Source organism: Choloepus didactylus, chromosome 11 (assembly GCF_015220235.1).
Source record: "Choloepus didactylus isolate mChoDid1 chromosome 11, mChoDid1.pri, whole genome shotgun sequence".
Classification (NCBI taxonomy): Eukaryota; Metazoa; Chordata; class Mammalia; order Pilosa; family Megalonychidae; genus Choloepus; species Choloepus didactylus.
Genome location: NC_051317.1, coordinates 61,998,267 through 62,014,685, shown reverse-complemented (window position 1 = coordinate 62,014,685; position 16,419 = coordinate 61,998,267). Strand labels below are relative to the sequence as shown.

General features: G+C 41.6%; 1 protein-coding gene across 2 annotated transcripts in view; it reads left to right on the top strand.

The window, feature by feature from the left end:
- The window catches only part of AGXT2 (alanine--glyoxylate aminotransferase 2), a 37,775-nt gene that overhangs the window by 16,308 nt on the left and 5,048 nt on the right, over nucleotides 1-16,419 (top strand). For both annotated transcript variants that reach the window (XM_037799371.1, XM_037799372.1), the window contains exons 8-12: nucleotides 3,150-3,250; nucleotides 4,204-4,296; nucleotides 7,758-7,890; nucleotides 8,962-9,053; nucleotides 11,379-11,528. In XM_037799371.1, the coding sequence (XP_037655299.1) occupies nucleotides 3,150-3,250; nucleotides 4,204-4,296; nucleotides 7,758-7,890; nucleotides 8,962-9,053; nucleotides 11,379-11,528 (569 nt within the window). The remainder of the gene's footprint in view (nucleotides 1-3,149; nucleotides 3,251-4,203; nucleotides 4,297-7,757; nucleotides 7,891-8,961; nucleotides 9,054-11,378; nucleotides 11,529-16,419) is intronic.

Sequence of the window (16,419 nt, the reverse complement as noted above, 5' to 3'; positions counted from 1 at the left end):
AGTTATCTTTTCCTTAAAAGTTGTTATTCTTTCTTGGATCCTCTCTCTGCTTAATTCTTTCTGTTCCACTGGCTAAAATAGAAACCATTCCATCTCCACTCTGTTGCTTGGACAGCTACCAGCTGAGCACCCACTCTCCAAACCCTTGAGGTTGTCATGGTGACACCAATGTACTAAATGCCAAGTTCTCTCTAGAGGTGGCCTGATCAGCAGTTACAGCAATGAGCCAATGAAGTAAATGGTAAGCAAAAGCTGATCGCAGTAGATGACCCCTCTCACCGTTGAACTTAAGGGGGAGAAAATCGTGAGAGGTCTAGCAAAATCTCCTCTTGACTTGCTTCATCCCCACTGAAGTCACTGGGATTGATCTTGTTTCACCCTTCAAATAGTAATGGGCTGGCTAAATTTCCAAATTACATCTTTTGATCATATGTCTGATCCTTCCTTTGGAGTTATCCCAGGCTACTTTCTCTTCCTTTCCTAATAAAAATAGAACATTTCAATCTCTAGAGGCATGGATTTATTTATTTACTATATCCTGCCCATTGAAACAGCATAAATGATGCTAAAATACGTACTTTCTGTGTTTTGCTATTCTTGTCATTACTTCCTCACACCCCCCAATCACCAAACTAAAATAAACCAAAGATATCAGGTACCTCTGTGCAGCAAGAGTCCCCAAATATCATATGTAGCCTAAAAAAAAAAGAAAAGATGTTTTGGGCCACGTAGTGTTTTTACCATTTTTTTAATGAATGGCTGAAGTATAAAATATATTTCTGCTTCAGTTTCGACAGCAATTGCTGAAGTCTTCTGTTCCTCATCTCCAGCCTTCAGGAGACAGGGCTCCATCCATGTCCCTAAGCAGGTGTGATGGTGGCAGGTGCTAATTTGTGTCTCCCAGACTGGTTTTACTGTTATTGGGTCCAGGGCCTCCCATCTCATCTGCTTCCCCCTTCTGCATTCCTCTTGCTGTCCATGGATATGGCTTTCAGTGTAGATATTCAGAGACTATGTGGTGCTGTTTAGAACCAAATTCAAGGCATGGATGAAACTCTGCAGGTTCGGTTGCTTATAGACGCAGTAGGAAGGGGACCCTTGGCACGCCAGAGGAGGATTCCTCTCCCTTGCCTTTCCCACTTCTTGCCAGTTCCTTCTTTCAATGACGCCATGCAGACAGAAGGCTTCTGGAGCTTGGGGAGTCCTCCCAGATAATCATCCCCCTCTTCATCCTGTCCTCTCCCACCCACAGGATTCCATACCCCTCTGTGTGGTGAAGCTCACAACTATTGAAGCATTCATCACCACTGGCAGTAATGTTTCTACCATCTTCAAGCAGGATGGGAAGATAAATATGGTTGTTATTGCTAAGACATTTGACTGGCATGGACAACTGGTACTGGTACTGTGACAGCTTGGGCAATCTCCAGCTGGAAAACAACTAAAAATCCTGGATAAAATATGAAAAATATCCTCTTTAGAGCAATTCTCACAGAAAGTAAGAATTCTCAGGACCCAGAGAGGTCAGCAGAGTGTTGCAGCCTGCTTTGACCCTGAGGGCATTTGCCAAACCTAGTGACTTTGAGCTTTTTTCCTCTGGCTCTATGAAAGGCAGGGAATGGATGGCAATGCCCAGGACCCAGCCAAAGTAGGGGATCTAATAGGAGAGCCAGTTGAATCCTCAAGGAGACAGTGCCTCCTCCATGGGTTAACTAGAAACAAGCCCATGACCAGTACTGACCCCTCACCCATCAAAGGGTCTGCAAGGATACTGGTGCTGAATGGGAGTGGGAGGGGGTGGTTGTTGCAGGAGGAGGTGGGAGTCATCACTGAAACTGGAGCTACAGGCAGGCCATTGTGGGGCTTTCCAGCCTTCTGAACTCCCTCCACCTCAAGCTGTGCATTTAGAGGAATCTTAGATTGGTAATACCCCAAGGGTTGGAGGCTGCAAAGGCAAATATTCTCCGGAGGAACCTACTTCATTCTAGGCCTAAAATAATTCTCACAAATGAAATTTCAAGGAAAATAAACAGCCTATAGTCAAAAATAAACAACATGCCAGGAAAGAAAACCCCACGATCAAGAAAGAGACCCACAAGGATTTCACATAATGGGGTGATCAGAGAGGCTGTAAAATGAATGTGTTCAACATGTTTAAGGAAAATTAAATATAAAATTGAAATCAAGTGCAGGGGATAAGGAACTATAAAGAATAGCAAAGCAGGTTTTGAAAAAGAATGTATCTTCCAGCAATTAAAAAACACAATATTGAAATATAAAACTCAGTGGGTGGGTTTATCAGCAGACTAGGTCCAACCAAAAAGAGAATTAATGAATTGGAATATAGAGTACTTAATACTAACACTTTACTTCCTTTCCAGATAAGAAAGAGCTTCGATTAAATTTCTCAATATCTCGTAGCCAAAATCTCTGCCACTTATTTTCCTCTTAATTGATTAAACACTTATTAAGCACCTACATTACATCATGCAGTTTGCTTGGCAACAGAGGTTCAAAAACTGAATAAGACATAGTTCCTGCGCATGAAAAGTTCACAATTAAAGGGAAGAAAGACCTGTAAACGACGGTACACAGTGCCAAGTGCTGTGATGGATGAAAGCAAGCTGATGCTAGCACATTCCTTTTTAGGCTGAATTCTAATTGTTTTGCAAACATACTTACTAATTCTAAAAACTGAGATGCTTTTTAGTTTCATAACTGTGCAGTTTTAAAAAGTGGAGATAAAAGGTAAATAAAGTAGAGTTATTTTCAAAAGGATTAACTCCATATTCCAGATTTGAATTAAATCTCCCAAGCTCAGGGTATGGGTGTCCTTAGGTGCAACAGCTACCTGGACCAGACTCAATGAAACTTTGGGGCATTTATTCCTGAGTTGGAAATAGTCGAAGTGTTTTTCTTATGCATTTATGGCTTATCCTAATCTAACTCCTTGAGCAAAAGTACAAGTTGTTCTGACAGAATGTTCCCCCTTTGGAAATCCATAGCCTCACTTCATGATTAAGCATATTCCAGGGGACTCGAATCAATTTACTCACCCTGTTTTCTATTCTCTTTACTACATTTTTCCCCCTTCTCTTGGATGTCATTCTCACATCTTCAAAAGCTGCTTTTTGTGTGTGTTTTTCCAGACTCCTGCCAAGCTAAAGACCAGTATATTGAACAGTTCAAAGATACTCTGAACACTACTGTGGCCAAGTCAATTGCTGGATTTTTTGCAGAACCAATTCAAGTGGGTATATTAACGCTTGAGCTGAGTTTTAAATTATCAGCAAGTTTCAACTCATACATTCTAGAGAATTCCAAGCGAAGTTAAGTTTCCAATGCTGTATCCTTCTCCAAATTCAATTCATTCTCTTCCTCCTCTTGAAAAAAGGAGGCCCCTGATTTTCAGTTTGCCTTTACAAAAACCACCTCTTCCATTCCCAGATTGAACTGATATATAGAAAAGAAAACCCCAGCAATTTTTAGTTAACAACCACACTGTCAGGAGAGCCTTTCCTTAATCTTTACAATCCCCTTATTCTACTCCTTTTCTAATTTTAGAGAGGAATAAGTACATTCGTCCTTTTTCCGGAAGGATTGTGTATCAGTTTCCTTGGGCTGCCGTAACAAATTACCGCAACCTGGGTGACTTAAGACGACAGAAATTTATTCTCTCACAGTTCTGGAGGCTAAAAGTCTGAAATCCAGGTTTCGGCAGGTCCATGCTCCCTGTGACGGCTGGTGGTTGCCAACAATCCTTGGCATTCCTTGGCAAACAGCTGCATCATTCCAATCTCTGCCCACATCGTCACATGGTTGTCTTCCCTTGGGTGCACCTGTGTCTTCACATAAACTTCTTATAAGGGAACCAGTCACTGGATTTAAGAGGCTATCCTAATCCAGTATGACCTCATCTTAACCACCTACATCTTCAAAGACCCTTTTTCCAAATAAGATCCCATTCTGAAGTTCTGGGTGAGCTTGAATTTGAGCTTGATGTTATTCAATGCAGTACAGCTCCACATAAGTGTAATGGCCTCTCTTTTCACCCACAGTTGAAACAGTTGTACAAGTGGTTTTAAAAGTTGCCAGTATTTTTAATGATAATGATGATAGCAACTTTTTTTTTTTAAACACTTTTAAAACTTTTCAAAGGGTCTGTGCTGTTATTATAGATCTTCTTGGTTTGGTCTTTTGCAGGGTGTGAATGGAGTGGTTCAGTACCCGAAGGGGTTTCTAAAGGAAGCCTTCGAGCTGGTGCGAGAGAGGGGAGGCGTGTGCATTGCAGATGAAGTGAGTGGCCACGCGACAGGTGCAATGGGCAGCAAAGACCCAGAGAGAAACCTCCTCCAACGCCCCTCAGTATTTCAGACAGGCAACATCTAGTGTGTGAATTCCAAGGGGCCATGTGACTTTCACCTAATGAAGCTTTTGTTAGTTTAGTGGGTTGGTTTGTTAGTGCTTAGCTGTTTGTTTTAACAAGTACAATAGATAAAAATCTAAATGGATGTCTGTCAAATAAGTTACTAACAGGTATAGGTGATGCTGTCCTGGCTCAACAGATCTTTTAAATTCCCATTTGGGGATTGCTTCAGAGGCAGCTTACAAACCACATTGGAAATTTAGACTCATAATCCAGTTTACTTCTTAATTTTTAACAAAATAGTATTAACCAACCTGACAACATTCACCTTACCTTACTGACAAAACTTGCCTGGAAATCCAGCCTCTAAAGTTGGAAGAGCACCAGCAGTGCAAATATTTTCAAATTGTTTGCCCAAAAATTCTAAAATAGTTTGAGTTGAGGCAGCATTATTGGAATAAACATACAGTACCCTCATGGGGACTATTTTGAAGGAAATAAAATTCACTGGCTGTCAAGCTCCAGCTTGTGTGTTTTTACAATTTCCTTATAACCACACCTTATCTCAGAGTGTATCAAAGAAAGCAGCCCTTTCCCTATTGAGCATAGGGACCGACCGAGATAAATCACCAGAGGATACCCCAGGGCCACAGAAGTCCTCCTGGGCATCTGGCCAGCTGCTGGCTGACCCAGCATGATTCTACTCACAGGTGGTTAAGGCCCCATCAGGGACAGGTGAAGAACTTAAATATATGTTTCCTACCTGTATTTCAGTGCTGCCATTTTTGCCTGAGCAGTTTTCCTCAACCAAATTGTCCCTAAGGAGATATTGGGTTGTTCCCCTGGCTGAATCCTTCTGCAATATTTCCACATGCAGGCAGGTCTCTGTCACCCTTGGGTGGACAGGACGATCACTGGGGTGCAGCATATGAAAGCTTGGGCCAGCCTCTTCCTGCTTTACCCGTCCTCCCTTCCCCAGTCTGCCAGGACATGTGCAGGGACTGTGAACTAATCAAAGTCTTAGCCGTAGAGAGTTCATCTGCTATTAACAAAAAAGAAAAGCGTATTCAGTCAGTTTGCAATTAGCTACATCAGTGAAGAGGATAAACTTTGACCTTCATAATCAGAGCATAATCAGCTGCCACCATTTAGACTAATTATAGGGAAGGTAGACTAAATTAAAATAACAACTTGAACTTCAGAACTTTCTAAGATAATTTTCTTAGAAATTATTTTATTTCTTTCAAGAACATACCTGGAAACTGTGTAGCCCAGAGTGACCTTGAGAAGTACTCTCCTAATGACTAGGTACAGATAAGAATAGCTAGCACTTTCTGAGCATTTACTATGTGCCAGGCAGTGTTCGTAATACTTTGCATGTGTTAACTCAGCTAATATTAATAACAAAGCTATAAAGTATATCTTATTGTTATTATTCTTATTTTCCAAATTTAAGTCCAAGATGATTAAATCACCTGTCAAGGTCATGCAGTTTGTAGGGACAGTCAGGACACAAATCTAGCAATCAGAGACTACACAACTAACCACTACACCAGGCTGCATCTCGAAAATGTCTGGATGGTGGTATAGAAAGGAAAAGCATGCCAGAGTAGGATGGAGCAGAAGATAGAAAACCCCAGTTCAGCCACCAAGTGTCATCTTAATTACTAACCTCTTATTTAAATGAAAACTGGCCACCCCTGATGCTGCTTTGGCACAGACTTTGTTTTCAATTTGAAAGTGACTGCTTTTAGGCAGGGCGTGCACATTCAATTACCCCGTGTCCCCATCCCTGCTCACTGCTGTAGACCCAGCCCACTTCTCTCACTAATGTCTGCCCCTCATCCCCAAAGCCATTTGAATTTATAAACCTTGGAATGGGCCATCTCTGCCCTACTCCAGAATTCTGAAACTGATACTTCCCAGGTGATTAAACATGGTTTGTTGTCCTACATAATTTCATGTATTGTCCAGAAGCAATCTGAGTTTTCACCATTTCTAGCTTTTATATATGATATTTAAACATATGGAATAAAGAAGGAAGGCAGTCAGGCAGACAAACTGGATGGATTTTCCATGCGCTCCTCCTCCATTATCTCTTTTTAGCAAATTAATCAGCTTGCCCAGAGGCCCATAACTAGGAAGAGGGGTACCAGGGTTGGAGCCCAGATCTGTCTGACTTCCATGTCTAAGCTCTACTGCTACCTTGGTCACTGTCATCTAAATTCTATGCCCTTGCAGCAGCCCCTGGGAGAGAGCAGGGAAATGAGAAGGAAGCCTGAGAAAAAAAGCTTGCTTCTTTAAAGGCTTTTCAGACTCAGCTTGGAGTGTCCACATGCCTTTGCCCAACCTGCAGTGTGTGTATGTGTAGAGAGCAAGCGAGAAAGAGACAGACAGACAGAGAGTAAGAAAAAGATCAATGATCCTTCACCAAAAAGTCTCTGGCAGAAATTTGCATGGAGATATTTGTGTCTGCTTTATTCAGTCAGGTACATGTACCATTGCTTCATTCATTCTACAGACATTCACTGCCTACTTTCTATCAGGCACTCTGCAAGATGAGAGGAATACCATCCCTGCCAGCAGACATGTGCACTGGTGATGATAATCCACCACAAAAGGTTCTGATGGCAGCATGCCCAGGTTGCTTTGAGTGGGAGCCTCCCTGGGGCTCAGGAAAAGCTTCCCAGACCAGGTGATGCTGAAGCTGTGTTTCAAAGGATAAAGAGTTAGTGAAGAAGCAAGCAGAGGGTCATCCAAGCAGAGGGAAGAACGTGCATAGAATCACAAATTTCAGTCCAAATCGCGGCAATTTCTAGATAAGAGGAGTTCAAACCAGAGTTAACCTGCTCATCTGGCTCCTCCCCAGGACACAAGTCTCAGGAAGAAAGGGGAATCCCAGGGAAGAGGATGGCCAGCTCATCTGGGCCAGGAAGCAGTGCCCCAGCCCCATGGTGACTTCTGCTTCATTCAGCCTGGGGCAGATCCTGCTTCTCCCCTCTTCTCCCAGCTGCCTTACTACACTGGAGGTCTCTATTAAGGGTTGTTCATCATAATGATCCCTTTCACATGCATTATTTCTATGACATGCCCCCTCACACCCCACCTCCAGCAGCCTTGTGACGTATTGTTATTAGTATTTCCATCTGACAGATGAATCAGAGGTTTAAAGGAACTAAGAAACATCCAGAATTGCACAAAGCTAGTAAATGGTAGAGGTGCCTAGAATCCCAGGTGCAGACCCAGTGATTTGTCCACCAGAGCACCATGAAGGTAATGGCACTGGGGTAATGATATTAAAGAGGAAGAGGAGGAAAGGGAAGAGATCAGAAAGTCAGAAAAACCAGCATTCCTTGAAAAGTTTCCAATGGTTTCAAATTTGTTCCATCAGGTGCAGACAGGATTTGGCAGGTTGGGTTCTCACTTCTGGGGCTTCCAATCCCACGGTGTCCTGCCTGACATTGTCACCATGGCCAAAGGCATTGGGAATGGCTTTCCCATGGCAGCAGTTGTGACAACTCCAGGTGGGACCTTTGGGCAGTTTGTGTTTCTTCTGGGCCTCCTGCTTTGGTGTTGGTATAAACACATGTATTTAAAACTGTGTGGGTTGGAGACAGTGATGGTAACTACACAGGGCATTTTCCAAACAAATGAAAGACAGAAACAGTCTGTCTGACATACTGCTGAACAGATGGAAGAAAGCCAACGCCTTCTGCCTTTGCATTCTTCTCCGACCTCCACAATGAAATACAGCGTTCTGTCACATTGAGGAAGAATAAGAAGCAGCACCAAAAAAACAGCAAAATCAACCCTGAAACTTCCAAGGAAATCTTATTCTTGAAGGAGACTCTTGGTTGGTCTCGTCACATCAATAAGCTATAGACTTAAGGTCCAGAGTGACAGTTTACTCTGCTAATGTCTTGTCAATAAAATACCCAAACACAGCCATATGTGGTTAGCCAGAACATTCCACATTCCCTAAAATGAACATTAAAATTAATGGCATTTTCTACTTTTATGAGGCTTTCCAAAAAAAGAATTTTTAAGAACAATTTATTGTTGAAGAGCTTAAATTATTTCCTGTATTTTCCTCACCAACAATAAACACGGTATAGAAGCACTACAGAATAATCAAGTGCCTTTTGATATCTTAGTACAAAAGGTGCCTTTTATACAGGTAAAAAATGTATATGTAGAAGGTGAAGTACAATGTATTGAATATACACTGGCCCTGGAACAATCTGGAAATTATCTTACTATATCCTTGATGGGAGGTTGGTTTCATGATATTTCCTTCTTAGCCCCAAGAGTGGAAGACAGGACAAACAGGTTTAACTATTTGAAGGTTCCATGTAAATTCCCATAAATCAAGTTTTAAGGTATTTTTAATTCACGCAACACATTGAAGTTTTTTATATCAAACTTTTCATCAAGGAAATAGTCTATTTTTCCTTATGCACTCTTAGGTGGATAGAGAATGAATTCGAAGTGATGCCATTTATAGCATGACAATAAATATACTCCAAATCGTGCGATGGGAGATTGTGGATAGGAATGTGTCCTTCTTTATCCACCTTTGATTTTTCTCCCTCTAGAGATTGCCAAGTCTTTGGAGAAACGCTTCCTTCATTTCAACACCTTTGGAGGGAACCCCATGGCCTGTGCCATCGGATCAGCTGTTCTTGGGGTATGTTCCTGCCGCCACCACCCACTACTTGTTTCACAGAATGACTGTTTCAAAAACACACACATGTCATCAGAACGCTATCACATTACACACACAGATAATAATATCACAGGTGGAGAGTGAATTTCTAGCTTATGAATTTAATTAGATGTCCAGTTATTATTCCTCCTCCCCCACCCACCCACCCATTTGTTTTAAGATCTAGTTTGGGTGCATAAAGTATTGAATAATAAATAATGTATAATTAACCTCACACGTATGGGAAGCTGTAAGAATGTCCCTAGTCAGCTGCTGGCACCAAAATCTCTTTGTTATCTAGGTGGTATGCCACAGATAGTTACTACCTGCTATCCTACCTTGGGTCTTAATTTTGGCCCTTTCTTGTATATCTTCCTTCCTTTTGTTGTACTGTCATAAATTAAAGGATTAAAAAGAAGCCGAAACGTGGAATATGACTCCCGGGGAGGAATGTAGACCCGGCATCGTGGGATGGAGAACATCTTCTTGACCAAAAGGGGGATGTGAAAGGAAATGAAATAAGCTTCAGTGGCAGAGAGATTCCTAAACGAGCCGAGAGATCACTCTGGTGGGCACTCTTACGCACACTTTAGACAACCCTTTTTAGGTTCTAAAGAATTGGGGTAGCTAGTGGTGGATACCTGAAACTATCAAACTACAACCCAGAACCCATGAATCTCGAAGACAGTTGTATAAAAATGTAGCTTATGAGGGGTGACAATGGGATTGGGAAAGCCATAAGGACCAAACTCCACTTTGTCTAGTTTATGGATGGATGTGTAGAAAAGTAGGGGAAGGAAACAAACAGACAAAGGTACCCAGTGTTCTTTTTTACTTCAATTGCTCTTTTTCACTCTAATTATTATTCTTGTTATTTTTGTGTGTGTGCTAATGAAGGTGTCAGGGATTGATTTAGGTGATGAATGTACAACTATGTAATGGTACTGTAAACAATCGAAAGTACAATTTGTTTTGTATGACTGCATGGTATGTGAATATATCTCAATAAAATGATGATTAAAAAAATAAAAAAAAAAAAGAAAATGGACAGTATGTGAATATATCTCAGTAAAATTGAGTTTTAAAAAAAAAAAAAAAAAAAGAAGCCGAGGTCTATGTGACTGCTAGCTAGATGATTCAGCTATTGCAAAAAACTCTTCAGTCATACTCTATTGTTTTATCCTGGGGTCTCATTTTAAAAGATGATTTAAATGGCCTTGCTAATATGCATGACAGCATTTGCTTAAATAGGCATAACATATGTCTGAAAGGATGCACAATAAATTAATAACAGTGGTTGTTTGTGGGGAGGGGAACTTGATAGAGGGACCAGGGGTCAGTGAGAGTCATTTTACTGTATACCCTTTTATATTTCTGATTTTTGAACTATGCACGTGATTAATGTACTCAACAAATTAAATTTAAGAGTATTTTTAAATTAAAAAATAAATAAATATAATCTTCCTTTGCTAATTAAGTAGTTATCTTCAAATACAACTGAATCATAGGATGGAAAGTGTGGGTAGAAATGTGTCATTTATGTCATTTCTAGACATGGCCAACTTGTTTATTAAGTGTTTCTGTCACCTCAACTGATTTAGAAGGTAGAGAAGGCTTAGATGAGCAAATAGCTCTCAAGCACATCAAGGTTTGCTTGGAGTTGTGTAATTATTATCAGCTAAATTTATAGTATGTTTCACATATCTTGTCAAGAATCGCAGGTCTCTGCTGTGAGGGAGCTTCAGTGCAAACCCTTTTATGTCGTCGGGTGCCCTGTTCCAGGTCTACCCAGCACTCAGCTCAGCTGAAGCATTCAGGGCCCCGCGTGGCAGCACTCGGGCTGTGAGGGCCTGTGTCTGGCTGAGGGCTGCCAGGGAAAGGTAAACAAGCTCCCAAAAAGCAAGGGCCTGTGACATTTCTTCTCTCCAAGTGGCCTCTGCTATCCCCGCATGCAAGGAAAGTCAGAGCCAGAGTGTTTGGCCTATTCACCGCTGTATCCTAGGTCGTGGCAAAGCCTGGTACGATGAACCCTGGATTCCGGGTTCTGGGTTAACTAACAGCAAAGGCATGTTCTTCTATTCTTTCCTAAGTTCCTACCCACCTGTGGAGTGAAAGGGTGAGAGAAGACATGCATTCCCTCCACAAAAAGTGTTTCTCCGCACAGTGTGGCACCTCCTGTGGCCAGGCTAGACTTGGCCTTGGGTTCCAGTTTTCTGGTTAAGTACTGGAAAGTGGGTCCCGGCTTTTTTGTCACCTTTAGGCAATTTATTTCATGTTAAGGTCATTTAAGTTTCTCTCTCTCCACAGGTGATTAAAGAAGATTGCCTACAGGAAAATAGTCAAGAAGTTGGTACCTATATGTTACTCAAGTTTGCTAAGCTGCGGGACGAATTTGAAATTGTGGGAGATGTTCGAGGCAAGGGCCTCATGATAGGAATAGAAATGGTGAAAGATAAGGTAGGTTCTGATCTGCCGCTCTTTCCGTGGCTGCTCTGGCTTAGCAGGAATTAAAAGTGGGAGCGTCAGCTGAAAGCTCAGGGAGAGCATACAAGGACAGTCATATTCATCCAAGTCCGTTAGAGATGAATAGAGAGTATTGAGTATAAACAAAAAGCTACCAGATGGTCAAGAATGCTAAAGGGATGAGGGAGAGCATCTGGAAAAGGGAACTGATATTATCCTTGCCAGACTAGACAAAGATCATTGGCTATGAATAACTGGAGATTTGGAATTGGAAATATGGTAAAGGGAGGAAATTTCTGGGAAGGGTCAAGTGACCCAGAGAGTTAGTATAAGTAAGGGAGAAGGGCCAGGAGAAGGTTGTAGTGCTGGATTGAGTGATGATGTTAATGATCTATTGTGTTTTGTGTTTCTTTGTTTGTGAATGGGTTTCAGTCTTCCAAGTAATCAGGGAGGAAGGTATCTTTCTGATGTTCCCTGCTGTCTCTTCAAATTCAACATGGTGACAACAGAACTTAAGCCAGTTACTCATCCCAAGGTCACTGTTTCTATCTTTCACCCTCCATCATTCCCCTAATTACCCAGCCTCAAAGCCACAAAATAATCTGTGACTCCTTCCCCTTCCGTTATTTGTAACAATGAGACGAGACTCATTGATTCTTTCCTTACCATGCCTCTCCAATCCTTCCCTTTGTCCCTTTGTTTTCACTGTTGCCCCTACAGCCCATGCCAATAGGATATTGTCACTTTCTTCCATAAAAACAAAGTCTAGATCCTCTAAGGAGAGCAACAGTAGGAGAATCTCAACATGGGAGTTGTAGCCAGACCAATCTGGCAGCTCTAATTCTTGTCCACAGAGATCCAGCTTCCCCTGGAGTGATTTCTTGCTATTTGCTCTTGCCACACCATCCTAGTTTGAAATGGTTGATATTCAACCCCTTTAATATTCATACCAGACCATGGGCAGAGGACTCTTCCATTAACACCACATAGCAGAGCCAATATAAAGCTGGAATACTTAAGTATGATTTTTAAAGCTAAGGGAAGACAATAGGAAAACAAAGAGTAATAGGGGACAAGGCCCTCTGGCTCACATGCCAGAACGTATTTTTCTTTAGCTTGTGGCCCAGTACAAGGGTCGTTTGGGGACTTGGAAGACTCCATCCTGGTCTCCTCCCTAGAAGCTCCCTCAAAGATAACTGGACTCTGCAGGACTTGACTCCAGAGAGGAAAGCTGAACAAGAGAGAAGGGATTGTTCCCTTCTCCACTGTTCCAAACCCAACTTCTGAGCACTCAAAGACAAAGGAACAAGATGTTCATCAGAACTGTATTTACAATAGTACAACACTGGAATCCTCACAAATTAAATTACAGTATACCCATATGTGCCAGTTTGTATATATTATATCCCCCAGGAAAAGCCATATTCTTTAAAGCAATCTTGTGGGGGCAGATTGATTAATCTTTCTGATTAGGGTGTGACTTCTTGATTGAATGTTTCCATGGTGATTTGGCCCCAGCTATTCAGGGTGGTTCTTGATTAGTTTACTGGAGTCCTTTAAAAAGAGCCAACACAGAGCAGATGCTGCTGATGCTTTGAGACGCTAGCCCAGAGTTTGCTCCAGAGAAGCTAAGAGAGGACAAAATGCCCCAAGAGTAGCTGAGAGAGACTTTTGGAGAGATGCTTGGGAGCTGACAGAGATGCTCAGAGATGCTTGGAATTGTGGACAGAAGGACATTTGGAGATGCTAAGCTAAGGATGCACAGGAACTGACAGAGGAGCTGAAACAACCTGGGACCAACAGACACCAGCCACTTGCCTTCTGAGGTAACAGAGGTTTTCCATTGGCCATTCTTCAGTGAAGGTAACCTCTTGCTGATGCCTTAGTTTGGATGCTTTTATGACTTTAGGACCGTAAATTTGAAGCCAAATAAACCCCCTTTATAAAAGCCAATCCATTTCTGGTATTTTGCATAACAGCAGCATTAGCAAACCAGAATACCATACTACAATAATATAGATTTGACATGGGAAGATTTGCAAACTACATTCTGAAAAACAAACAGATTATAAAATAATATTTTAACGTGAGCTCCTTTTGTTGTAGCTCTGCCCTTTGTTAGTTATAAGCATGGGTTCTGAGACCAGACTGCCCAGATTTAAAATCCCAGCTCCTCCATTCCCTTGTTCTACTCATTGCCCCCTCAAATGCCATTCTCTTTCCTACATCCAAACATCACTCAAGCTTTTCCCCAAGCATAGAATATAGTACTCACTTCTCATCTCTACCTATGAAAATCCTAGCCCTTTTCAAGATCTAATTCTTCATCTTCCCTCCTCCTTAAAGCTTGCCTTTTCTTCTGCCCCATACACTGGTTCCAACCATCTGAGAATTCCTTTAGCACTTACTGTCTAAGGAACTCCTTTGAAAAAAAATCTTTTCCACCATGTATTTAGGTTTTCATGTATAAATATCTCATTTTCCTAAATATGTTGTATGCTTTTGAGGACAGGAAACATGGAGATGGTAGGTGCTTTATAAGTGCTTGTTGACTGATTTCCGGTACCTGAAATACTTCAGACCATGTTCATGTAGCTATAACAGCTCTAATGCTATCCAACAAAACCAAGTGATGGAAACTGTCATACACTGTTGGTGACAAATTAGATAGTCCTTTTAAACAGCAATTTGGCTGTATCTAGCAAAATTTTAATTGTCTATACATTTTAACCTAGCAATTCCAATTCTAGAAATATATCCTAAAAAAAAATTCAAATTCACCCGACTGTGTAAAGATAACTATATATATAAAAACAAGGACATTTGCAGCCTTGTTTATAATTATGAAAAATTGGAAGCAACCTAAATGCCCCCACAACAGGGTATTTCAGTTTGCTAAAGCTGCCAAAATGCAACATACCAGAAATGGGTTGGCTTTTAACAATGCAGTGTTATTAAGATACAAGTTACAATTCTAAAGCCATGAAAATATCCAAATTAAGGCATCAACAACAGGATATCTTCTCTGAAGAAAAGCTGCTGGCATCCGGGGTTCCTCTGTCAGATAGCAAGGCACATGGCTGGAGTCTGCTGGTCCTTCGCTCCTGGGTTTCATTGCTTTCATCTGCTGATTCCAGTGGCTTTCTCTCTGAACGTTTGAGGGTTCTCTCTTAGCATCTCTGGGGCATTTCTCTCTTGCTAACCTCTCTCCAAAATGTCACTACTTTTTATGCTCTCATAAAGGACTCCAGTAAATGATTGAGACCCACCTTGAATGGACTGGGTCCCATCTCAACTGAAACAACCTAATCAAAAGGTCCCACCCACAAGAATGGATTAAAAGAACATGGCCTTTTCTGAGGTAACTAGCAGCTCCAAACCAGCACACAGGGGATTGAACAAATTACTCTATTTAGGAACAATGAAGAACTGGGTGATTTTTGAGAAAACTAGATCCAAATACACAGACATGGAAAAATGTCCAAAATATTTTGTAAAATTTTAAAAACAAGTTGCAGAACGTTATATAGTATGATTCATTTTTTAAATCAAATACGCTTATGGATATATTCATATACATAGGAAAAACACCAGGAGATGCCCCCAGGAGTGGAATTGAGGGAGAAGAAACTTTAAAAAAAAAAAAAAAAAAAAAAAATGGATTACATTTATAATTGTTTAAATGCAGATTCTCCCCCCCCCCCCCAAAAAAAGGGAAAAATAAAAAAGGTTAACACAAGGCCACATTACACACCCCGGAAGGGGGTTAATTACTAACAAGCCCACTTTGTTATCAAGCAGTTGGGACCCAGCCTAAGCAGGCTGCTCTGTGGCTTTGCTAGGGTTTCCCACCCTACTTTTTTTCTGAGGAATGCATACAAAATGCTTGATTAGTCATGGCATTTGAGGCCCGGTGGGATCCAATGGGCCTGACTGGGGGAAGGGGAGGAAGGGAGCTGGCCCAGACCAAGGTTAGGGTGAGGCCAACAAACTCCACCTCTCTAGATCCTTCTGCTGGGCAAGACCCCACCAAACCAACTTCTCCTCAAGAAACCTTTCCAGTTGGCGCTGGCCCCCTTTGACCCCTCTTCCCTCGAATCCTATTTGATTTCCTTCCATTTCTCCAGTTCAGCCCTAAATCATTTTGTAGTATTTTAGTCTCCCCTCTCTAATAAATTATACCTCAGGGGCAAGCAAGCATGCACGGTGACATCTTGAGGTCCCTCCTTGTCTTTCCCCACCCTAATCCCTCCATTATCTAGTACTCTGAAAGTTCAAACATTTTTTTCCCTTATCTTACAGCCTTAAGATAGACAAAAATTCAAGGATCTCTGGGAAATCCAGGCTTCTGTTCTCAGACACTGACATCTTACAATGAATGAAAGAAGTTAGGACAATAGGGGAATGTATACTAAAGTCTAGAAGGAGGGTGAGGAGTAAGTCCTGCAAATAATGAAGTAGGGAGCCTTGGAAAGAGTCCTCCTCTACCTCACACAGATGGTGGGGGCTGGTCCACGACAAGGATCGTGTCTTACACATCTGCAAGCAGAGAGCCCACCCCAGGGCTGGGCCCACCGCTGGTGCTCATGAGGGCTGTAGTAAGAAAGAGGAGACGCTGCTAAGGACAACACTCAGCCCTCAAAACAGGATTAGACAGTGAACCCTAGTGTAAACTGTGGACTATAGTTAATAGTATAATTGTAATAATATTGTTTCATCAATTGTAACAAAGGTATCACACAAATGCAAAGTATTATTAATAGGAAACTATGTATGGGGGGTAGAAGGAAACTGTACTTTCTGCATGATTTTTTGGTAAACCTACAACTTCTCTAATTTAAAAAGAAAAAGGATTAGAGCAGTTTTTCTCAGCCCAGTCACCTAT